Below are 26,376 nucleotides of genomic sequence, written 5' to 3'. Positions count from 1 at the left end.
TAAGAACTAAGCACAGAATGGAAACGAAGGGATATGATTTGAATTTGAATGTACAAATTATGAGTATGTGCTATCAAGTCATTATTGGTTCTTGGAAACCTCATAGATAGATTTTCTCCATGACCAACTTTTCCTAAATATGAACAAAGGAGACACATTAAAATCCAGGCAGCTCTCACTCCAAGGAAAGAGTTGAATGCCAAACAGGAAACCACTCTACAATAAAAAGAACAAACTCCATAAAATCAACTAACCATGCATGGCTAATTGATTTTTTTTTTAACAAATCAACAATATACATCTTGAAAGCCAAGGAAGCCAGCCCAGAAGGTACAGATCCCCAATTGGAGGAACAGTCCATTTATCGTTAACAATTATTGTTACTATTACTGTCATTATTTCCAATGGAAAAAGCTACAAAGAATGAGACACAATTTCTAGCAAAGATGGGTTATTTATCTTGGGCAAATCCTCTAATAATAATGCCACAGTCATGTTTTCAGGTTGGTTGCCAAGGCAACCCTCCCAGGAGATGGACGAGAACACAGATTATTGCATCACAGTTCTTTAGAGAAGACTATGTCAAGGTCAGCTAATGGTTTTCAGCAGGAAAGGGTACCATTAGCTAAAGGATGTAGATTGCAGATTGCAAGTGACCTCTATGCTCTCCACGTGCTTTTGGCATGACTCCACAACTGCAGTTTTTCCTTCTGCAAAACGGGAACCATGACTGAAAGGAACTGGGCGCCAATAGGGCCTATGAATTGGCTCGATAACAAAAGAGCAAAAGCTCTGAGAGTATCCAATGACAGGGAGATATTTCAGGTATGCAGCGTGAAATCCATTGTATCTGCATTTGCTTTTTGCCACCAGCTGGTGGAAGGTGAAAGCCTGATTTTCTTGGAGGAGCAGATGGCTCAAATCTGCAGCCTGGAATAGAAATCAACATCCGAAGCCTGAAAAGAAGAAGGCAAGTGCAATTGCAGCGATAAGAAAGAGGCACGTGTTAAGAATGAACCCTGGAAGAGGTTATTCTGTGAAGGGGGTGATCAGAGTTTGCTCTCGTCTAACAGATGTTTCAGAAACGGTACCAGCTAACCTTCTCCAAATCCGCATCCACTAGAAAAAATAACAGGAGTTTTGGAAACCAACAAGCTACTTCTTGAAAAGCCGTTAAACCTCCCCCCACCATCTTAATAGCAATACGTATACACTGCTTCACAGTGCTTTACAGCCCTCTCTAAGCGGTTTATAGAGTCAGCCTGTAACCGGTTGGCTTTACTACTTCTGGTTAAATTTATAATCTAATCTTTTGCTGTTGATATTTCATTGTTTTTCCAAAATTTGGCACCCTTTCCAACTTTTTTTGCATGCTAAAATGGGGGAGGCAATCTCCTGATCACCAGAATCCATTATTGAAATCTTGGTTGCTCTTTATGAATATTTCCGGACGTTTGTTTGTGTTGTGAAACAAATACCACTTTACAATGCCTTAGTAAGGCCACACTTGGAATACAGCCTCCAGTTTTGGTCACCACGATGTAAAAAGATGTTGAGACTCTAGAAAGAGTGCAGAGAAGAGCAACAAAGATGATTAGGGGACTGGAAGCCAAAATATATAAGGAACAGTTGCTGGAATTGGGTATGTCTAGTTTAATGAAGAGAAGGATGAGAGGGGACAGGATAGCAATGCTCCAGTATCTCAGGGGCTGCCACAAAGAAGAGGGAGTCAAGCTGTTCTCCAAAGTGCCTGAAGGCAGGACAAGAAGCAATGGATGGAAACTGATCAAGAAGAGAAGCAACCTAGAACTAAGGAGAAACTTCCTGACAGTTAGAACAATTAACCAGTGGAACAACCTGCCTCCAGAAGCGGTGAATGCTCCAACACTGGAAGTTTTTAAGAAGAGACTGGACAGCCATTTGTCTGAAAGGGTATAGGGTGTCCTGCCTGAGCAGGGGGTTGGACTAGATGACCTCCAAGGTCCCTTCTGACATTATTATTATTATTATTATTATTATTATTATTATTATTATTATTATTACTATTATTATGAAACCCAGATTAACCAACTTTCCATCCCAATCCTTCAGCTGAAGAAGATTAGACGATCGCTGGATTCCATGAAACTGATGAATGAAAATCTCCTGCTACAAGAAGAAAGAAAGGTGAAACGGTGGCTTAGGAATCAAGCATCGATCTCCCCCACATCCTCCTACAAAACAGTGTATTATAAGGTACTGATGCACTTTGGAAATTACATCAGCAAGAGGAAAGAAACTTCCATAGGAGTCTTTGGTCCCGTGGCCCATTGAAAGTGTGAGAGACACAGTGTGAGATGGTTGCTTGCTGAATGGAAGCAATGCAGAATTTTCACTGGGGTAACACAACGCTCCCCAACGTATATAATTGGAAATAAATCCTCCTACCGGAGTGGCCCAAATTATGGAAACCTTTTGGGAAAAAGCGTACAGTAGAAATGCCACCTTTGGTTAAGTTTCCACCCATTTTTCTCCTAATTTCTTGATAACCGTAGCCTTGTTCACTTAATAATGCTATTTTACATCGCTTTCTGGGTGACCAGTCAACTCGTTGCACCATAACTTTAATTTTATTATGTTTCCCAAGCTCACTAAATGAAAGAACACACACACAAAAAACCAACCAACTTGATAGCGATCACATAACCCACTGACACATGTCCTCCTCTCAGCTTCAATCCATGACATCAATAACTGAATCCTACTGTGATCTGATTGGCTCATGGCTAAAACAAGATGACACCTGATTGGCTCTCTAAACATTCATGCTCATTGGCTACAATCAGATGAAGGAAAGCTACCTGGTATCAACCTAAACAAGTTGTGCTTCCTTTTTCTTGTCATTTGGCTATAACCTTTCATAGAATACAATACAGACAATTGAACAAACTATGTTGCATTGCATTCTTGATTAAATTATCTTTCCATTGATATATAATTCCAAAAAAGTGGTGTTATTAGCCATCAAACCTCAAAAATATACTTTTCCCAAAAGGTTCCCACAATTTTGTATGTGAGGTGCAATCAGTCAAAACCACTCAGTGAGTAGATCCAAGTACTTTATTGCTGATTGCCTATATTACAAGAAACTCACCAGACTGTCCACCTTCCTTTGGGAAATGGCAGATATGGATGTAGAGTTTGACCACAGATGTTTCCTCCCCTGAACAGACTCCAAGCTGGAATGTATCTTTACCTCCCAAGAGGGCAAGTAACTTTTGGAAAGCTAACAAGCCTAATTTTGCACTCTCCTTGCTTCTTCTTCCTTTCAAAACGTTGGGATGCATGTAACAGTATGTTTGCCTTTCCTAGCCTATGCTGTAGAAACACTATATAAAAAAACCTGTAATGGTTTTTGGTAAGGTAAATGGAACCTTAAAATTAAAGGGGGGATAAAGGATGTGCTCACCTTTGATTTGCATCTGTGCTTTTCAATTGTCAGCATCCTCCTGTTTCAGTTTGTATTAAAATGTAGCATGGTGTTAAAAACGCATCAATTAAAACCAGCCCTTTCCAACTGGTTCTTTGCCTACTGCCCAAACAATCTATTACTTTGGGAAATAATTATTGTCCGCCCATCCCAAAAATTCTGTAAATCCATCATCTTCTTTTCAAATAAAAAAAAGAGAGAGAGATCACCACTGCTCCTTAAGTCCCTTAGATCGTATTTTCCTTAAGTAGCAGATTATCATCTCTTGGGAAACATTTATCTGTGTTTGCCATCTGTCTCTCATTTCCCCTCATGAATGGGCTTTTTTTTTAAAAGAGAGAAAGTAGTTCTTTTTTCTTAAAGAAGAAGCAGGTTTAATCACCAGCTGCCCATGAAAAGGGAAATCGTGTCTCAGTTGGAGCGCAGGTGGAGATCGGTTTAAGTGGTCGTGAGGACACCACTTCAAGTGCATTGTAATAAGAATTACACATCTCTTAAACTTTCTGCCAACATCTGCAGGTTGCTTGGTTGGGTCATAACCATGAGTACTATATGGGCCAGTGGTCTGCTTCCTGAAAGAGCCAACCCAAAACCCCTAGAACAGAGGTCTCCCAACTTGGCAACTTCAAGACTAGTGGACTTCAACTCCCAGAAGTGGAGTTGAAGTCCACAAGCTGGCTAAGGAATTCTGGGAGTTGAAGTCCACAAGTCTTAAAGTTGCCAAGTTTGGAGACCCCTGCTGTAGAACAGGGGTGTCAAAAGGCTGGCCCCCGAGCTGGACACGTCATCTGGAAGCCGCGCCCACCCCATTGCCGGCAATGGTAAAACCATCCTGATATGTTGCGCAATGTCACATGATGTCACGAATTTGACATGTCTGCTCTAGAAGAACTTTCTCCAACCGGGTGCTTTGTAAAAGTGTTGAATTACAACCATCGTGGTCATTCTTGAGAAAGCATGCCCTTTGTTTTTATCAGCACCTTAGGAGAACACGAATGTCATCAGTTGGGCTTACCTGGTGAATTGGGCTCAGGATAAGCCAAACTACCCATTTTTAAAAAAGAGCTAGGGCCAGATAACAAATTACACAAATAATCTATTGTTCCACTGATATAAATTAACCATAGTTCTTCACCCAGATCTTTCCGGTTGAACATTGGAAGATTTTTTTCCCTCACTCTTCCCAACTTTTAATGCATAATGTATTGGTTTTCATATTGCTGGAAAAGATGAACCTGGGTTTTGAGTATTGTTTTTATTATGTATGCTATTGCTATTTTTATTGTAAATTCCCCAAAATGTTTCAGAATAGGAAGAGGTCTATCAGTGTATCAAGCAATAAAAAATTATAAGGTGTGTATACAAAGCAAATCATCAGCATCTTTTTGGGGTGGCTTAGAAGTCTAAAAGAGAGAGATCAACCTAGAACATCAGTAACAGCATCGTATTCCTTCCCTCTTTTCAAGACTTCCAATTATCCTGGGTCCAGCCAAGGTCAAACTATAACAGACACCCATCCCATCTCTGGGAAAGATTCAGTGGACATCCCTTGGAGCCAGTTTGGGGACCATCTGTCCAACTTTGTGAGCTTTCTACGACAACCAACCAAGAGACCCATCTATGGTAGGAAATGGCCAGGTTTCTCCCCACTAGAAGGCTCATATTCAAGGATGTAGTAGATAAAATACTGTACGGCAGACCCTAGTAAATTTCTTCACCATGAAGAAAAGTAGCTCCTGAAAATTCTATTGTAGAAACCCCGATATTGGAGTAGAGATCTCCAGCTTACGTAGACTTGACACCTTGCACATGTTGCTAGATTACAACTCCCGTGGTCCTGACCATCAATTATGCTCACAGAAGTTTGGAGCATTGCCATTCTTCTCTAAGAAAGATGAATGCCTGATGGGCGGCTCTTTTCCCAAGCATCACATTCTTGACTTTTTTCCCCAGACCGGAAACCTTCCAACAATCTGACCCCCTTCAGCGGAATGGATCTGCCTACTCAGACTCTTTCAGCCAGAAACGCAAATGCTCCACGAAACAGCATCCGCAGCACAGCCTCCCCCAACAAGGAGATTCAGAAGACCAGCAACAGGAAGCAATCCAATCTGGAAAACACCATCTCTCTCCAGGAGGCGGTGGCCTTGTTCCCTTCTTTGCAACGCCTGCTGACCAAAAAAGAGAAGTTCTCTATTTCATCTCTCTACGTTCAGAGCCCCCCCACTGGATTCACCACCTTGCAGAAGAAGCTCAAAAGCATGCTTGACAAAGACAGAGAGGACGAGAACTTCAAAATCCCGCTGCCGTTGCCCGAGATTAAACCTGAAGAAATTTTGAGCTGCAGGTTAGCAACTTCATCATAGTTTCATTCCCCCCGTTCCCATGTTTCTGGTCAACCTTGTCCCCATATCAGCAAAGCATTAGCGCTTCATGGTCCCTGAGCATGCTCTATCCCCAGGGGGCTATTTGCAGGACTCTCAAACTATTCCGAAAGTTTTTCCCATTTTATTTTCAGCAAATTTGGGGTTGCATTCTCTCCGTGGCCAACTGAACGTAGAAAAGCGTTAGCATGCACATCCTGGACCCCTATATTATATAGTATCTTCAGTTCTGTATGTCGCTATATTTGGTCCCTGTAGCTGACATTGTGTTATGATTAAACATAACCCATAAGGTGCAAGAAATTAAATAACCCTTGGCGATCAAGTGCATGACACGCATCTTATCCTTTTATTTTCTTTGCACAGGTATCTTCGTTTGTCTCAGAGCAATATTGACACTTTGCTGGAGCTGTGTAAAGAATCTGGGATTTACATAGATTTGCACCCCCATATGAAAGAATCTGAAATTGACGCGAGCTCCATACTCTCACTAAAACCCCACCGAGCTCTGTAGCTGTATCTCTGCTCCAAACTTGGCTGCTTGTAGATTGTGTGTTGCTTAGAAAATGAGACTTTTCTGCCTGGGAAAGAACAAATCAATTTCTCAGTTGAAATGAAAAACCAGGAACTAAAGACTTTTTTTGGGAAAGGATGAACGATGCAATGGTTTAAAAAACAAAGCCAACACTTACTGTCAGTAAAATTGTAAGCAAGTGAAATTGTTTCCTGATATTGGTTAATATCAGGAAGCTGGGAGAGGAGAGGCAGAGGGAGAGGGAGAGGGAGGGAGGGGAGGGGAGGGAGAGGAGAAGAGAGGGAGGAGAAGAGAGGGAGAGGGGAGGAGAGGGAAAGGAGAGGAGAGGGAGAGGAGAGGAAAGGGGGAGGGAGAGGGAGAGGGAGAGGGAAAGGGAGAGGGTAGGAGAGGGAGAGGGAGAGAGAGAGAGAGAGGAGAAGAGAGGAGAGGGAGAGGGAGAGAGAGAGAGAGAGGAGAAGAGAGGAGAGGGAGAGGGAGAGAGGGAAGGAGAAGGAGAGGGAGAGGGAAAGGGAGAGGGAGAGGGAGAAGAAGAAAAGTGGAGGAAAGGATACCAAGAGGTCTGAAATATCTGAAATATGTCATGTTAAACCAGGTTTCTTTCAAAATATTAGATGTCAGGGCATTTCTTTTCATCAAGGCTGTTGCCGATTGCTCATTCATATCCTTACAAACTGAGGATCTACAACCTGCTGGGCCTCAAAGAGTTTGGGACTGCAACTCTCAGAATTTTTTGCCAATGTAGCCAACTCTTTTTAGCTGGGAATTTTAGGAGTTTCAGTTGAGACATACCTGGAGAGCGCCAGGAGACTTTTCCTTCCAAAGGGTGAATTGTTGGAGATTTTTTTTCCCCAGAGGATGATGACATGTGAATGCACAATGGTGAGACTGAGGGTGCTGATGAGACACGATGGACCATATCAGAAAATACCTCTTCCAAGGGGTGTGTCCTAAGTAGAGCTAAGCACAAATGTTTCAGCAGCAATTTGTTTTCCAATCTAGCCAACCTCTATAGACAAATGAATTTACAAGCAGAGGGTTTTTTTTTTTTACTCCATTTGCATGCTGAAGGTCAGTTTACACCTGCAGATCTGCAATGGGCTACAACAAATAACTTTTGGAAAGTCAGGGCAATGGCTGAACAAGAGATACATCAGCCCAAACCAGGATTGTGGGTGGAGAAAGCATCTCAGATGGCTTTTCCTAGTTGTCTGGAATGTAAAGGGCAAGAGAAGAGAACATGCGTTCAAACTTGCACATCTGATGTCAGCCCTTTGAGATAATCCAGATTTCTCAAAGTCTACTGCTATCTTCTTGTGTGTGGCTGGTTGCTTATTAACTTCATAAAGGTCCACTCATGGTTTCTTTGATGTTGTTGTTGTTGTTGTTGTTAGTTGCGAAGTCGTGTCCGACCCATCGCGACCCCATGGACAATGTTCCTCCAGGCCTTCCTGTCCTCTACCATCTTCTAGAGTCCATTTAAGCTCACGCCTACTGCTTCAGTGACTCCATCCAGCCACCTCATTCTCTGTTATCCCATTCTTCTATTGCCCTCCATCTTTCCCAGCATTAGGCCCTTCTCCAGTGAGTCCTTCCTTCTCATTAGGTGGCCAAAGTACTTGAGATTCAACTTCAGAATAAAACTTCAGGTTTCTTATTCACGTATACAGTGCTTTTTTTCTAAAAAAAAAAAAAAAAAAAAGGTGCCGGAACTCACACACGTCATACAACCCGCCTTGCCTACCCTACAAGGTTCCATCCCAAAAAGGTACCGGAACTCCGTTCTGGGTGTTCTATGAGAAAAAAAGCCCTGCACATATATAAGATGATTAAACCTGTATCTTTTCCTGCAATAAAAATGTCTCTCTAGTCTAGACACTGGAGATATAAATCTAGGAAGCAGATGCCCCAAAAACAAATGTGGAAGAAATTTCAATTCTGAACAATGATTGTGTAGTCAACATAGTTCAATGTTCCCGTGTCAGAAATATTGGTTATTCTTGCATATCGCCACCAGATGGGGCTCAATAATAACTGAAATGCGCTTTTTTAATGCATCCATAAACACAGCTTCCATAAATATTCAGCATTCCTAATGGGCTATAATATTAATATCCTTTGAAGAGAAAAAGAAAAGAAAAACCACTTGTTCTTTTTCATAGTCCACATTTTGAAAGCCGCTAATGTGACAACTGAAGAACTTTTGAAAATCTTGAAGAAGAAAACAGAAAGCCAGCTTTTTAAATTTATAGCAACTTGCTTTGAATCTGTAAGAATCACATTCAAGGAAGGCTGCACCTGTTTTAATACATGTTTAAATTCCCTGAATCCATGACTATATATTTGTGGGGCAGCATTTTATCCACACTTTCTTATAAAAACCCCTTTAGGGAGTCCAATTATAAGGCTAATATTGCTTCCTTTGTTAGGTGAGAGTGCTCATAATTCATATGCCAAGGTTATCCCAAACCTCTTGGTTTTCATTGAAGATTGTTTGGGATTAAACCCGAGATCTTGATTTATGCAAATCTATGTATTGAGCTACTTAAGCTATTAGCTAGGAAGAAGTTGTGAGTGTATCGAGGACCTGTCTCCTGCGCCTTTGATGCTGTGGTCACATCTAAGCGAATACAAATTTTAGATGCCCGAATCCTGAAGATGCAAGGTTTATGCTTTTCCCAAATGTTGGAACTCATATTCCCTGAAGCTCCACTGCACCTTTCTTGAAGGTCTTTTTACAACAATCCCAGAATTTTGGAAGAGAAAGGGCATCATCACCCATCCTTGTTCCTTCTTTTTCTTTTGTTTCTGGAGTGACTGAAGAGGGCATTGTAAACTTGTTTTACAAGTTTAGAGATGTGCGTAACCCAGGGGCATCCAGTCTTGGCAACTTGTGAAGACCTGTGGACTTCAACTCCTAGAATTCCTCAGCCAGTCATGGTGGCTAGGGAATTCTGGGAGTAGAAGTTCACAAGTCTGAAAGTTGCCAAGGTTGGACACTCCTGAGGACTTAACCTGTTCATTTATCGGATGGAAACTTGGCAGATTTCACCCAGTGCTTGGTCCCATCAGAATCAAGAATCAATAGTTTGCTGCTTTGGATGGAGTAAAATAAAATAACATTTTTTTGTGGCAAAGGGAATGAAGTCAGTTAACAGGTGTGCTGGTTTACCATCAGCCTATTAAATACTTGGGCTTGGTGGCACAAGGAAATGACAGCCAGTCGTCAGCTATCAACACACCAATCGGCCAATAGGAAAGCACCATGTAAACATACTCACAGAACAGCCCAAAGGACGTATTTCAGTAGAGAGAAATTTTCTGAAGATGGGCTCCAGCATGAGTCCAAAAGCTTGGAAGAAAATCTGTGGGCATGGTGACCGATCCAAATTTGATCACGGATCTTAATTTCTATGTATCCATTGATTTCTCTCTAATTTAGAGGCACTAAAGAGGCATCCAAGGTAATAGGGGTTTTTACTTTGACAACAATTTGGGGAAAATCTCTTGCTTCTAGGATCTCTTGCTCTACCGTTGTAACTTCTTGCTGGCCTTAACAGTCTTCTTAAACCTTACACGTACTCAAGAAACATTAGGAACGGTTTAAAAAAAAAGGCTCCTCTGTTGCTGTTATTTCAATTCAATTTGAAACCCACTGGACCAAATTTCTAAGAACGTTGCTTTCAGTTAAATGGGATGTCAATTCAAGTTGATGTAGGAGGACATCTTTAATTAATTAATTAATTAATTAACTAAACAAACCAATTTACATGGCTGCCCAACTCACACATCTCCAGGTGGCTTGGAACATTAAAAAAAACCACAACATTAAAAACCTATTACACTCCCATCCTACAACATAGCGGTAGCAACAACACAATAAAATCAGTCACTTGATCAGCCCCGTCTCCATTCATGGTCCCCAAATCTGCTGAGAAAAGGAGGGTTTTAGGACCTTTCGGAAAAGCAACAGTGGGGGAGGCCACCATACCTCAGAAGGAATGATGTTCCCTGCAGAAGGGGCCACCACTGAGAAGGCCGTTTTCTATGATCCTCTCAGATCATAATTGATGGGACCTGTAACATCCCCTGCCGGTAAATTCAACGCTCTTTTTCCCTTCTGTGAATTCAATATCCTAATAAAAGGATGGTGAAGTCAGGGGATACATTCTGGCATAGTGCTACTGTAAGGCATCTGGAATTCAATCTCCCTTCATTACACCACAGTATGAATGAGCTCCTATGCAGGGATAATTTCCAGTTAGCATAATACACCCCATAATGCCTATAAAAATAGGCCTGAGAATATAGCCATCCTGCAGCTCGACATCACATTCAACATGTTATTGCATCAAATGTAGTTCTTGGAGTGTTTGAGCTTTGAAGACTCCAGGTGGGCTGATCAGATGTGGACCCTGCAGAGATTAATCTGGAGAGAGCATCAAAAGGTACTTTGGGCTAGCAGCTTCCTCGTCCTTTTGCTAAAATAAATAAGTATAAATCTGAATCGGGACTGACTTGATTTAGACAGCTCTGGCCACCGTGCCTTCCGCCTGCACAATCTTATCCACAGATCTGATAAGGCAAAGAATAGGATGCCAGATATAATTGACCTGTCCATTGATTATAACTGGGGAAAGATACCAACTCCTTAATAGAATTTGACAATCCTGCAAGGATTTCCTCTCTGCCCTGAAAACCATTACCTTCGTCGGTGTTCTGATTGGCCATGGATATGCTGTTGCTGTCAGTGGGTGGCTTCTGAAAAACGAACGTTTCTGGGGCTCAATCAATTTCTCGCTTTGCAAAGCTTCTTCCGATATATTAGCTATGCAGAAGTTTCGCGTCAACTTTAGCATCAGATTACAAGCGGTCCTCCTTTGGCTACTGTCTCGTTTAGAGACTGTTCACCACAAGAGCAGGGGTGAAAAAGTCACTTCAATCCTTTCACTTACCACCTTTGCAGGTCTCTAAAGCAAAGGAAAGTTGAAAGGGTTATAAGCCACGATTCAGAGTCTGACTTTGACCTGGAATCTCACAGTGCTGCCCCAACTGGGCTTCAGGATGGTCAGCCTCAGGAATCAAGAAGCCAGGATTCAGTGGAGGCTGATGAGCCAAAGACACGTCCTGTTTAGCTGGAGAAGTCAGGTGATCATAAGGCACCAGGTCTAGGTGAACAGGGCAACATTCCTCAATGAGGCTCCTCACTAAGCAAAGGGCAAGTTTTAGTTCATCCCTTTGCTTGCAGCTTTTGCTGGAGATAAATGTCTGACTTCCTGAGTTCTTGCATGTTGCTTGTGACCACTGGACTGGTTGACTACCCAATTTGGCATTCTGCGGTTCTTGGAACATATTTGGACTAGGCTATTGTTTCTTGGACTGCATTTGTCTCTTTTCTGGCAAGCTTTCAGAATAACACAATAACAAAGTTGGAAGGGACCTTGGAGGTCTACTAGTCCAGCAGTCCCCAACCTTTGCCACTTGGCAACCTGGTTGGGCAAGGGAGAGGGAGACCAGGCTGTGTGAGCAGCAGACCAGCACACACACACACACACACACACGTGCAGCTCCACTCATGCACCAGCCTGCTGCTTGAGTGGGTGGAGCTGCGCATGCATACCGGCCCTCTTGCACAGCCCAATTCTAAATAGGCCACAGCTTGGGGGTTGGGGACCCCTGTTCTAGTCCAACCTGCTGCTTAAGTCAGAAACCCTATCCCAGTGATGGTGAACCTTTTAGAGACCGAATGTCCAAAAACTGGCCCCGCCCCTGCTCTACCCCCTGTCCTGCCTCCGCTCCCACACCGTCCCCTACCCCGCCTGCCCTCAGGGCCACTCACCACCTCCAGGATCCGCCGCAGATTGCCCAGGCAGCCCAGCAGCACCATGGCGGCCACGCCCTCTGCCTGCGCCCCACAGCATCAACTGTGCGCGATGGGATGTGAGGGCAGAGTCTTGTCCACATTGCCTGGCTGCCATGTCCTTGGCTGTGCTGCTCCGCGTGGGCCACGCTCGGGGGTGATTCTCCTCTAGTGGGGCAGCTGGTGAGGAGGGGGTCATGGGGGGAGGCGAGGCTGGGGAAATGGCACGCGTGCCCACAGAGAGGGCTCCAAGTGCCGTCTCTGGCACGCGTGCCATAGGTTCGCCACCATTGCCCTATACCATTTCAGACAAATGGTTGTCCATTCTCTTCTTAAAAACCTCTAAAACCTTTTTAAATGAAACTTTTAGAAAAATTAAAAACCTAGTAAGAATGACTTTACTTACTAGGCATTTAATTCATGTGGCCATCTGCTGTTATCTGCCTAACACTGTAGTAAACCCATCAGTGTTTATACATGTGTTGTATCAGCAACCTTGAAACAGGCCAGTGGTCCCATCATAAGCACAGTTGTGGTTTCACCTAGCAACTGTTTCACCTAATTATCAAGTTGTTGGTCCCAAATGTGATTGCTAGACAAGGACTACCTGTCTTAATTGACTTTGATATCAGGATAGACTTCTAAATATCTCCCTTACTGAGTCGTCACAATTAATTATTTTCTAATTTTTGGAAATACAGTCATTTCAATTCACATCTGAATACAGTTCTAACTGGAGCGAATAAGGATGATTTCAAGATGTTTTCCATGTGAAAGCTTGTAGTTAAACTTTAGTAGACTTTATTCCACTGTTCTTAATCATTTAACCTTGACGAAGTAAATCAATCCTGAGATGCACCAGACAGACAACTTTTAGCATAGCCAGAAAGGTAGTGGAGAGAAGGAACACAACAGAGTATACATTAAAGTAGAGTAGATTAGATCTCTGAGGTCCTAAGCGGTCTTTGAGCTTGATTGTTTTTGAGATGTTTCATTACCCAACTAGGTAATATCATCAGTGACAGAAGGGGATGGGGTTTGCAAAGTGAAAAAGGAGAATGGGAGGAGGAGGAGGAGGAGGAGGAGACAACAACTGTGGAGTCCTTGATGTTCTCTGAGCTTGATTGTTTTCTTGTAGACATTTCATTACCAAGCTAGATAACATCATCAGTACTCAAAGGGAATGTGGGGTTTGCTCTCTGTTCACATACAAGTGGCTTGCTCTATATGCTTTTATTTTGTTTACTGCCCAGCAAAATTTGCGTTCACTGCTAAAATTCAAGACATCCCATTATGCCAATGCTTTAAGATGTGGAAGAATAACTAGGGTCTACCCAATTGGACAGAAGCATCCCAGACCAAACTCTTTGTGCACCGTGACAGACAATTCATGAATCTTTTTTTAAAATGACACATTAAAGGGGTTTAAAGCAGGGGTCCCCAACCCCAGGTCCATGGCTCAGCACCGGTCCATGGCATGCCAGAAACCGAGCTGCACAAACAAGCACAGCCCCATCGGTGGGATGCAGGCAGCACGCAAAATCATGCCCTCTCCGGTCTGTGGAAAAACCTCTCTCCACGCAAACAGTCCTTGGCTCCCCAAAGGTCAGGGACTGCTGGTTTAAAGAGCAGGGCCCTTTTCCAGGGAAAGTCTGCTGAATAGGTGACAGAAAAGGCCAAGTTGCATAAATGTAACGCAGGTCTTTGTAGGGAGTGACATTTCTTACCCTCCATGGGGAACCAGGTCTACTCAGATTAGTTTGGTGAGCCCTGCAGTTACAGCCTGCTGATTTACTAAATTCAGATGCCAGAAGCCCCCGCCTTCACCTCCAAAATAATTCACTTATCAAAGATTACTTTCTCCATCTAGCTCTCCCACACAAATATACTTTTTATTTTATTTTATTTTATTTTGCAGGTGAAATGAAAATAGCTAGCACTTATGCTTGTGTACAGACAGGACTGAATTCATTGTTTGCAAAAGCCATCCTCCCACCCCACCCCCACCATTTCCCTATTGCTCTTAACAGAAAACACAACTTACTTTCAGCCATGTTTTCTCAGGTATTTTGGTTCCCTCCTCTAGGCCAGTGGTGGCAAACCTATGGCACGCGTGCCAGAGGAGGCACTTGGAGCCCTCTCTGTGGGCACACGTGCTGTTGCCCCAGCCTCGTCTTCCCCCGTGCCCCCCTCCTCACCAGCAGCCCCCCTGGAGGAGAGTTGCCCCCGAGCGTGGCCCATGCGGAGCAGAGCAGCCAAGGACATGGCAGCCAGGCAGCATGGACAAGACTCTGTCTCATGCCTCATCACACAGTTGATGCTGTGGGGTGCGGGCAGAGGTCGTGGCCGCCATTGGTGCTGCTGGGCTGCCTGGGGGATCTGCGGTGGATCCTGCAGGTGGTGAGTGGCCCTGTGCGTTCCTTGGTGCTCTTTGAGCTCAGATGCTTTTTGAAGACGTTTCATTACCAAACTAGGTAACATCATCAGTGCTAGTAGGGTTTTAGCTCTCATGATGTTACCTAGTTTGGTAATGAAACATCTGCAAAAAAGCAGCCCAGCTCAAAGAGCATTGAGGACCCCAATGTTCAACCCCGAGCTATAAACACGCTCTTCTATCAATCTCATTGTCTCTCTGTCCAGCTTATTTCTCAAGAAAACTACCAAGCTTAAAGAGCACCAAGGACCCCACCGACAGACAATGAACATCCCAAAGTCACCAAGTGAGCTTTCTGATCCAACGGAACATTGACAAGGATCTTGTCCAATACCACCAATACGGTCTCTCTGTTCAACTTACTTCTCAGGATGTTTGTTACAGAGATAAAGTTAGGGAGAAACTTCTCATCACCAGTGTGTTCCATGTTGATCTCCTGCAGCTAAGGTGAAATATAAGGACAATAATAAAGGCCAGGAAATAAGTGACACCCTGCCCTGAATCCTGAACACATATATTTGCATCCAAGAAGTTTATTTATTTACTCATGTTTGTATGCCATAAATTTCAAAGAACTGGATGGCAGTTTTTAAAGAATGTACATTCTCTCTCTCTCTCTCTCTCTCTCTCTCTCTCTCTCTCTCTCTCTCTCTCTCTCCCTCTCTCTCTCTCTCTCTCTTTCCCCCTCTCTCTCTCTCTCTCCCCCTCCCTCTCTTTCTCTCTCTTTTTTTCTCTCTCTCTCTCCCCCTCTTTCTCCCTCTCTCTCTCCCTCTTTCTCTTTGCTCATTTTTTTTCTTTTTTGGCATGTATAAGAGGCCATTGGAGCTTGCTGTTCCAAGTCTCAGGTCCCCAATCAGATGAGCCTGAAGCAAAATGAACTGTGAGCGAAAACAAACAAGCAAAGACGAAGACATAGCTACCAATGGAAGCTAATCTAACCCATCCAATATTTGCTATTTTTTTTTTTTGCATCGAAGTCAGACTTGACTTTGTGTTGTCTTTTTCACTCCCTCTCTAAACACACAGACACACGTGCCTACCCACACACAAGCCTACATATCTAGATACGCACACCTACATGTTCATGCGTGATAAAGGCATTGGAGAAAAGAGAAAAGACAAACCTGCTATTTCTGTTCTGCTAAAAATGGCTAAGGATGGCCTAGGATAACCAAGTTTTTGATGAAAACGTCCCCCGGGGTTTAGGAAAGATGGAAAGAGGAGAGTTAAATATAAATTCAAGATGGATCTTTTAGAATGGTTTAAATATGGATTCTTCCCACTTCATATTGCCAGCACAATAAAAATAAAAGTAGGAATCAAAAATTAAAGCAAGAACCAAAGATAGCCTCTTTCATGTTGAATTTGGCTTCTGAAGACTTTATGGACCTGTCTCATGGCAATAATATCAAATTGGTTCACCATTACTTTCTTTTTGGATTTTTCTCATGTGCTTTCTAGTTTAGCTTTCAGCCTAGAATAAGAGAATAACAGACTTGGAAGATACTTGGAGGTCATCTAGTCCAACCCCCTGCTCAGGCAGGAAACCCTATACCATTTCAGACAAATGGCCATCCTGTTTCTTCTTAAAAACCTTCAGTGATGGAGTGCCCACAATTTCTGGTGGCAAGCTGTTCCACCGGTCAATTGTTCTTACTGTCAGGAAACTTCTCCTTAGTTCTAGGTTGCTTGTTTGTGTAAGGACTCATGATATCTGGAGCACCATCCTGTTCCGGAAGGTTCTGAAGAGGGCCAGGCTGCCCTCAGGTGAGATCTAACTGGTCACCCCCAAAGAAGCGACACATCCTTTTACCTAGGATTGCCTAGGGTTTCTTGCTTGTCTCTCATCCAAGAATTGATCAGATGGAATCATGGTTTGCTTTTCAACATCTCGGCACTTCATTGAACACAGTGGATGTCACCTGGTTGAGATTTGGGGAGCTCTAGCATAATTGTTCATTGGGGAATTGATGTTATAGCTACAGTTGTTTGGATTTAGTAGATTTTTAAGAGAAAGAATTAGATCAGTGGTTCTCAACCTGTGGGTCGGGACCCCATTTGGGGTCGAACGACCATTTCACGGGGGTCGCCAAACAACGCAGTCCGCCATTTTTCCCCCTTTTCCTTAGCTGTGCTACTCCCTTTTATTCTATTGGCTTTTGAAAGCCAATAGAATAGACTCTCTTGAATAGAGTCTAATTCTATTGGCTTTCAAAAGCCAATAGGAATTGTCCAGGCTGTCTCTGCCCTGCTGAGCCCGCCAAAAGTCCCATTCTGCAAACGGTGCTGCACCCGTTGAGTAGTCCCCGACTTAGAACCGGTTGAGTAGTCTTCGACTTACAACCGGTTGGGGGTCGCGACATTAAAAAGGTTGAGAACCACTGAATTAGATGATTCGCACTTTAATTGCTATTCTTGCAACAAAGTGCTAGTTCTGAAGGATTACGAAGAAAAAAGGTTTGGGAATGAGAGAGAGTATTATAATGGCAGAATAAACCAGCAGGGATCAAGTTTAAATTTATGATAATTTCAAGAACTGAGAGGACTTTTTTTGGTTTTACTTTTCTTTCGTGAATGCTTTAATCTAGGCAATTGAAGCTGCAGTTAACCTTAATGGTACACCAAATAAAGATTTTTTTTCCTCATGTTTTAAAGTTATATTACGGTATTCTTTATTCTTCTTTTTTGGCCTTCCTTTCTCTTATAATCTTCTCACAGTGGGTTCCAAAAATTTCTTTTCCTTCTGCCATGGTGCAAAAAGTTTTGTCTTTAGCAAAGGAACACAACTCTTCACAGAGAGAGGAGTTTCCAGAACTGAATGTTTAATTTGACACCCTCTCTGAACGAGGAACGGCCTTTCAGAAATATTAGACCTGGGAGTATTGGACTCGTTTTCTAAAAATGGCCATCTATTTTTCTTTTCTTTTCTGCAGTCACAGGATAGCTCCACCACATATCTGTTTCTATAATGCACCTCCATATCATAATTGCTGCCCAACGTCTCATTCCATGAAGTTTGAAAAAGGGAAAATGAAGAAAAAAGTCTTAGCACTAGGAAGGACGAAGTACTATGGGATTGAGAAAGAGAAAAGCAGGGAGTGAAAAAAAAAACTTGAAAAACTGAGGACAGAATTTTGGTGTTGGAATCATCATGGGGTAGAGCAGCCTGGTGGCCTACTGGTGAAGGCACTCGCCTCCCATTCCAAAGGTTGAGAGTTCAATCCTAGGTTTCTCTCCTTGGGCGCAAAGAAAAAAATAACTGCTGTGAACTCTGTGTGGACGTCAGGAAGAGCATCCAGCCAGTAGATGCTCAGCTCCAGTCGCCAAGAATCTACCCCAAATTAAGGGATTACAGGATCGTAAAAAGGGTGTTTAATCAACTTGAGTTGTGATAGCAATAGTACTTAGATTTATATACCACTTTACAGCCCTCTCTAAGTGGTTTGCAGAGTCAGCCTATCGGCCCCACAATCTGGGTCCACATTTTACTGATCTCGGAAGGAAGGAAGGCTGAGGTACCCTTGAGCTGGTCAGGATCGAACTCCTAGCAATGGGCAGAGTTGGCCTGCAATACTGTATTCTAACCACTGATCCACTACAGCTCTTAGCAAGGTCAAATCTGGCAACTGTTTGGATGGACACACAAACACACACTCATATGCACACACACACACACAGAGAGAGAGAGAGAGAGAGAGAGAGAGAGAGAGAGAGAGAGAGAGAGAGAGAGAGAGAGAGAGAGAAGGCATACATAAATAAATCTGGAAGAGATTTACAAATGGTAACTGTGCATAATAAAGTTTGTTGAAGATATGTACCATTTGCCCCTGGAAGCCACAGAGAGTAAGAAGTCAGATGACTTGACATAGTTCCAGCCAACACTTGTAACTTTATACGTCAACCTTGAGCTGGTCAGGATCGAACCCCTGGCAGTGGGCAGTGAATTAGCCTGCAATACTGCATTCTAACCACTGCGCCACCACAGGAAGAGAAGAGAAGAGAACAATATCACTTAGACTTACGTACCACTGCATAGTGTTTTATAGTCCTCTCTAAGCGGTTTATAGAGTCAGCCTATCGCCCCCAACAATCTGGGTCCTCATTTTACCAACCTCAGAAAGACGGAAGGCTGAGTCAACCTTGATAACAATTGACATTGAACATCAAAAAAGGGTCATAGTAGAAATTAACGTTGGGTCTTCTGATTGGTAAACCATAGTCTCAACAATTGTCCAAGAATATCATGAGCACAAAATAGATTTTAAGAAGCATTCGTGTGAAGGAATTCATGGAGGCGGTTCCCAAAATGGGATTTTTCTCTCCCTTCCTGGACCATTTCCCTCTTCAGGGAAATAGTTGCTGCTACCTATAGTCCCAGGGACCTCGAGCTTGCCACCTAAATGTCCTTCCTTTAAAAAAAAAATCCCCAAGGAAGGATAATGCATCCTTTGTAATGCTGAAACGAATAATGCATCATTTATAGTGCAGCGGCCAGGTATGAAAAGTAGGCCATGTTAATTCCTAGGAGTGTAAAATTCATCGTCACTTGTGCACCTACTGGGAATAAAGTGTGCACCTCCTATTAAGAAAATACTTTTTTTTAATTTAAATTTGCATAATTTAGACATTAGGATTAACCTTGGCCCAGTCCTTTTTGTGGAACACCAAAACCACATAGTGTAAATGCAAGTATCCAGCAAGCAAGGAAATATTCAGAACACCCTACGTGAGTCTTATTAGCTGAAAGATTAATTTCCCTTCTTCTCTTTTCTTTTTAAGCAAGCTACTGTAGACAGATTGTCCTCAACCTATGACCATAATTGACTTTATCTGAATCTGAATTTTGATCATAAGACCATGGAGATGCTGCAACGGCCGTAAGTGTGAAAAATGGTCATAAGTCACTTTTTTCAGTGCTGTTGTAACTTCAAACAGTCACTAAATGAACTGCAGTAAGTCCAAGATTATCTATATTCTTCTTCTTCTCCTTCTTCTTCTCCTTCTTCTTCTTCTTCTTCTTCTTCTTCTTCTTCTTCTTCTTCTTCTTCTTCTTCTTCTTCTTCTTCTTCTTCTTCTCCTTCTCCTTCTCCTTCTCCTTCTTCTTCTTCTTCTTCTTCTTCTCCTTCTCCTCCTCCTCCTCCTCCTCCTCTTCCTCTTCTTCTTCTTCTTCTTCTTCTTCTTCTTCTTCTTCTTCTTCTTCTTCTTCTTCTTCTTCTTCTTCTTCTTCTTCTTCTTCTTCTTCTTCTTCTTCTTCTTCTTCTTCTTCTTCTTCTTCTTCTTCTTCTTCTTCTTCTCCTCCTCCTCCTCCTTCTTCTTTAGGTTTTCCCTCACTAAGTTAAATCTCCTTTTTTAAAGAGGGGGGAGAGAGAAAGAATAAGATGAAAAAACTCATTCCAATGCATGACATTAACCCAAATCAATGAAAGTATATTAAGTTAGAAGCCAAGAAGAATGTCTCTCAGTTACTATGCACAGGGGTCAAGATGAAAAAAAAGACGACGAAAAAGGCTTTTTTCTTGCAGCCTGTAGAGCATTTGTAATAACCTCATTTCTCCTGCCATCATCTCTCATTACAACAGAAGGGGAGGGTGGGGGGGAATAACAGGGAAAGGCTCCTGGATTCGCATTGGGTTGTCCCGAGGCTTTGATTGCCAGGAATGGCTATTTTTGCAAATTGGAGACCGAGACAAACAGCCTCGCCTTTGCCACCCGGTCTGTTTTTCTTAAATTCTGAGGTCAAGTTTGTGTTCAGCACTTGCATTCAAAAGGGTGACAGGCTGAGAAAAGGCTAATAACGAAGGGAAGATCATTAGATCCACAGGGATAGAATAACAGGTATCTTCGTCTTCTGAATAACACAAGTTTTTGTCAGATCACCATTCACAATAATCTGCATTTTTTTTAATGAGCTATGAAACATGGATTTCAGGAAGTCTTTTTGTTCTGCTCTATGGGACGGAAATGGTACGTTTTGCCACCAGGTTGCTCTGTTCCCCAGCTGAGAAAGTGTTTCTTAGCAAAGTTTGCACTGACTATCCTTTTCTCTCTGCCTTAGATCTGTCAGGGAGAGAGAGAGAGAAAGAAAAATAAATCCTTTGGGTCTTCCTACGCTAGACACTAGTTACCATTGTTCCCAATCCAAGAAAGAACTAAGATAGATAGAAAGAAAAAAAATTGCAGTTAAAAAATAAACAAGACTCTTTCTCAGCCCTGCTGGGGTATTTGTATTTTGTTTTAATGACTGCTATTGTGCATGGCTCCTGACCTGTCTTGCATAAGTTCAAGTTTAATAGATTCTCCGCAACCGTTTTTTTTTCTTTGCATTTCATTGCCATTTCACCTCGCTATTTATCATTTTCTCTGCCCTCTGTTCTCAGGTGTTCATATATGCCTGCAAAGTGAAAGCAAAATATTCTTTCATTCCATGAAATCAGATTACCAAACCTTGTGCGGAAACCGTATGTTCATCCTTAACGGAGCAAACAAAGAACACAAACCAACAAAATTTGCCCTGCAATATTTTTTTGCCCCTTTTGTTTCTGCAGCTCTTAGAAGTCCAGTGCATGAGTGACACCTGCTCAACGCTGGATCTTCTCCTCCAAGACAGATGGGTGCCCCAATCCTTAGAGGATGTCAGAAGAATCATTTGTCCACATTTAGATCACTCTTCAACAAATGAACTATTGTAGGTAGACTAGTAAATGGCAGTCTTGGATAGTCCCAAAACATTGTGGGTCAAGAGGCATGGTGGGAGGGGTTTAGCATCCAAAGGGTCCTCAATCTTTCCAGTCTTTTCTCTAAGACAGGAAAGACAGGAAAAAATCCTACATAGAACATAGAATAACATGAAAGTCTTCTAACCTCACGCTTGGACTACTGCAACGTGCTCTACATGGGGCTACCCTTGAAAAGTATTCGGAGACTACAGTTGGTCCAGAATGCAGCCGCGTGAGTGATTGTGGGTGTTCCTCGGTACACCCACATTACACCTATCCTCCGCGAGCTGCACTGGTTGCCTATTGGTCTCCGGGTCCAATTCAAAGTGTTGGTTATTACCTTTAAAGCTCTATATGGCTCAGGTCCAGGCTATTTGCGAGACCGCCTACTACCTCATAGTTCCCTTTGTCCAGTTAGATCCCACAGGCTGGGCCTCCTTCAGGTCCCGTCGGCCAAGCAGTGCCATTTGGCGGGGCCACGGAGGAGGGCTTTCTCTGCGACGGCGTCCACATCTTGGAACCAGCTCCCCCCGGAGATTAGGACCCCTCCCACCCTGTTGGTTTTCCGCAAGCTGCTTAAGACCTGGCTTTTCCGGCAGGCCTGGGGTTTATAAAATCTGACCCCTGGATGACTGTTACTGTATTGTTTGTCTTGTTAAGTTATATTGCGTTTTTATTGTTAGCTGCCCGGAGTCCTGCGGGAATGGGGCGGTCTATAAATTTTAATAAATAAATAAATAAATAATCTAACCCCCTGCTCAAGCAGAAGAACCTATATCATTTTAGAGCTATCTAGTCTCTTCTTGAAAATCTCCAGTGTTGAAGCACCCACAACTTCTGGAGGCAAGCTGTTCCACTGATTAATTGTTCTCACTGACAGGAAATTCCTCCTTAGTTCTAGGTTGCTTCTCCCTTTAATGATCTTCCACCCATTACTTCTTGTTCTGCCTTCAGGTGCTTTAGAGAATAGGCCAACCCGCTCTTCTCTGTGACAGCCCTGGACAGCAGTACTGGAAGACTGCTATTATATCACTGCTCTCATTTCATGCTCTCATCTCACGGAAGGCTGCTATCATGCCACATTCACACATGAATATTCAATTCAGGCTACAAGGTCACATGGCTGCCTTCCTGCTTGTGGGTTTTCCGGAGACATCTATTTGGCTGCTTTCGGAAATTCAGTATCGGAGAAAGTATACTTAGGGTCTCCTCTAAGAGAACTCTATATATAATCATTACCCTATTGCAGTTCGCATCTATATTTAATCACATTGCTGCAGGCAAGCCTTTGTTTTCCCAGTCCACTCAAATGATTTACGTACGGAAGAAGAAATCAATCAAAGAACGACAAGGTGCTGTCCGTTTGGTGCCTGCGCCAAAGATCCTTATTGCGTCAGTCAAGGGGATAAATGCCACTGGGACAGACTTCAGACAAACAGGAAATCTAGAGATTCGATACATAAACCCATCTTCCTTCAGTGTAAAAAACTAGAGCGAGACCCATTATATGCACTGCCTACCGAGTCGCAGGCACAAATGTATAAATACATATTTTTATGGCCATCTCAGCGGAGCAAGTCACCGGCTACCCACAGTCTGGTTGCTCCTCGAAATGATTAAAATATGACCTTATCCAGCCAAAGCCCTTTCTTATTCTAGAGAGGACTTCCATCTTTGCTCTCTTTCCTGGATTGTTTGTTTTGCGTAATGGTTTATCTGGGGCCATATTATTGATTCGCTGCTATTTCAAAGGGGCCTGAGGGCTGAGAAGCACTGCACGGAGAAATTTCTTCCTGTATATTTGTACAGTTTTCTTCTGCTCCTGTACATTCAGTTTGATGGAAGAGGTTTTGCATTTCAATCTTCCCCCCCCCCCTCCCAAAAAAAGAGTAGAGAATTTTAGCAACTCTGCCTTGGAAGAGTGGGAAGATTATAATGATTTAGGCCATCAAGTCATTTTTTGGACTTCTAGCAACCATATAGACTGAATGGTACATCGTAGCTGGTGCCCTGTTGCTCTTATGGCTTTATTTATTTGCGACTTAACAACTGGAAACTGCTTGGATACAGTTACATTGATCTATGGCCTAGGTCCAGTGCTGCCAAGGTTGAGAAACAGTGGTCTAGATTCACTGATGCTTAAGGACTGAATGAACTCCTTACGGTTATCTACAGTGATCATATGCATTCTTTTTTTTTCTGTTGGGTTCTTGGCCGTGCACACGTCTTTGTGATGATGTTCGCTTGCTTAATAATGAAAGAGAAACAAACTTAGAGAATGCCTATAGAACTCAAACATTTTCTTTTGTCGTGTTTAATTTATTTTCATCATTACAATACACCCCAATATTATATTTTGATATTTGCTTGGGAGGGTAGGGTTTGTTTTTTGGTATTTCACTATTTTAAACATAAGAAAAGAAAACATTACTATCTGGTTTGGAATCTGCATCAGACAGGAAGATTGGTGAGGACGGCAGAAAAGATTATTGGAAGTCCACTTCCTTCTATCCAGGATGTGGCATATACAGCAAACGATGTTTAAGTGGGATCCGCAGGATTGTCTGGGATGCTACACATCCTCTTCACCGGTGGTTCTTAACCTGGGCGATATTGCCCCCCAGGGGGCGATTTCATTTTTCAGAGGGGCGATGGAATGAAAAGGGGCGATGCGGGGGCGAAGGAACGAAAAGAGGGCGATATGGGGGCGATGGAGCAAGAGGTTTTGGGGACACTTTTGAGACTTTTTTGTACAGTGAATCACTGTATATCTGATGGAGGGGGGAGCGCTTCTTTTGAAACATCGCATGCTGAGTGGCTCTGTAAAACATTTTGTATTGTATTTTTTTAGTGTGCACTCCAGTTCGATATTATATTTTCTTTGTGTCTTTTTAATCCTTTTTACAGTGTGCATGACTATATATAGTTTCCTCAAATCTTAATTTAGTTTCAGAGTTTTCGTCTTGAAATTCTTAGTTCCTGCATTGTGGTTTGTTCTTATGCCTTTTTATATTTCTTTTTGCGTCTTAAATTTCACTTGTAATTCAATCATTAAATGTTACTGTTTTTCTTTTCGGGCATTTCACTTTCTTGCAATTGAATTTTGTTTTCATTTAAGTGTCTTGAATAAATAAGATAATAATGAAATACATGTATCACAAAGTTTGGGAATAAAGTGACGGGTGGCACCAAAATTTTTCACACAGTTGAGATATGGGAAAAAGACTGGAAATAAATTATTTGCATTGATATGTCCTGATGACAATTTTAAAGAAAACAAAAAAAGAGTTTGGATAAATTGAAGAATTATTTCCTATGTTGTGATTGAGAGGTTATATTGGGGGAGGGGGGCGATGACAACTTCCTCATTGGTTCAAGGGGGCGATTCGTTCAAAAAGGTTAAGAACCACTGCTCTTCACAACCTGTTTTCTTTGTTACCTTCTGAAGGGGGCTTCGTGGATATCCGAAGCAAAACATCCAGAGTCAATCACAGTTTTGTTCCATACAGTATCAACCTTATGAACTCTCAAGTGTCCTCTTTCCGCTAAGTAAATAGCAGGTGTATATGTGTGTTGTGTATGTGTATGGGTAGATGTGTACTTCCATCTTGGAGAGCAAGCAACAGATTTTCAATTTTAATGTGGGCCAGTGTGTTCATAGTAAAAAATAACAGTCAAAGTTATCTTATATATCTTATTTTATCTTCTTATCTCATCTCATCGTAAATGAAAAGATCTGTATAATACTGGAAATTATGGAAGAAAAAAGTGAAAACAAATGACTCACAACCATCCTCGCACTTATAACCATTGCATATCCCCACTGTCATGTGACCAAAATTCAGACTGACATGTATTTAAGAGAGTTGGGCTATCTTGAGGTCAAGTGATCACCTTTTGTAACCTTCCCCAAAAGGGCTTCCGACAAGTGAAGTCAACGGGGGAAGCCAAATTAGCTTAATGACCATAGGATTCACTTGACAACTGTAGCCCAAAAAAGGTCATACAATTGGGCACAACTCAATAACTGCCTTGCTTAGCAGCAGAAATTCTAGTCTCAATTGTGTTTCGTAAGTCGAGGACTATCTGTACCCACTGAAGTTCAGCTGAAGAAAGATAATCTGAATCTGTCAAGCCTCCATCCCAAATTGTAATAGGATTGGATCCCCCCTTTATGCATTTGGGCTGAAGAAGGGAGGGGGAGCACGTGCCATCCAGCTGAAACATCTCGGTTTGATTCCACCTTGAAAACCGGACATTGGGAGCAATTATTTTCAAAGTTCTCGGTTTTAAATGTGACATTTAAGTCCATTTGAGCAGGAAAAAAAGAAGTCTCTTTCAAAGAATAATAAGCCCCAGTCTCTCTCTCTCTCTATCTCTTTCTCTCTCTTTTAGCATTCTCTTCAGTAGCCAGTTTTCCATAATATAAACGGCTTGACAATCACTTCCTCTTTAAATTATTTTTCAACCATACAGGCAGTTATATATGATTTAAGATTTTTTTTTTTTTGGCCTCTCTCTCTATCCTTCTCTTACTTTCCCTTTCAATTACTTCCATCCTAAATACGAACAATAAGAGGACTTCATCACTCAACCGCTGTAGGACTCCCAGAACTTAGATGGCATAGAGACAGGTGCGGAGATAAAGACTAAATCTTTCTTCCACTGTCCAGAAAAAGCGTGTTTAATCTTTCCGATCCCCAATGTGCTTTTCGCCGCCATTTAAACTTTAACCTCATCGTAGCTTTCACCGGTGTGAATTCACAGTGCAAAGGCACAGAGATAAAAAATGTTTGTGCCTGAGAACAGAGCTTGAAAACTTCATTTTTTAGCCTGCGTTTCTTTTAAATTTCTTATAGGAATTTTTTGGGGGAGGGGGGGCAGGAGTGGATGTGGGGTTTCTGGGTTTCCATCCCTTTATAGTACAGGATTTTGACAGCCGGAATATCCAAAGAGTTGGGTGGGGAATGCCTAGATTAAA

The 26,376-nt window shown here is 42.4% G+C and overlaps 1 protein-coding gene across 1 annotated transcript; it reads left to right on the top strand.

Moving 5' to 3' along the window:
* Nucleotides 1–593: 593 nt before the first annotated feature.
* CUNH16orf78 (chromosome unknown C16orf78 homolog) lies at nt 594–6,533 on the top strand. Its single transcript, XM_039352474.1, has 5 exons — nt 594–825; nt 2,092–2,235; nt 4,936–5,092; nt 5,423–5,816; nt 6,220–6,533. Exons 1-5 carry the CDS (start codon nt 727–729, stop codon nt 6,365–6,367), a joined length of 942 nt encoding a protein of 313 aa, XP_039208408.1. The 5' UTR covers nt 594–726; the 3' UTR covers nt 6,368–6,533.
* Nucleotides 6,534–26,376: the final 19,843 nt, after the last annotated feature.

Source organism: Crotalus tigris, unplaced genomic scaffold (assembly GCF_016545835.1).
Source record: "Crotalus tigris isolate CLP2741 ecotype Arizona unplaced genomic scaffold, ASM1654583v1 scf7180000018432.44079421565:4894166, whole genome shotgun sequence".
Classification (NCBI taxonomy): domain Eukaryota; kingdom Metazoa; phylum Chordata; class Lepidosauria; order Squamata; family Viperidae; genus Crotalus; species Crotalus tigris.
Note: the sequence above shows the minus strand (reverse complement) of the source record. Positions and strands in the feature narration are given on the sequence as shown.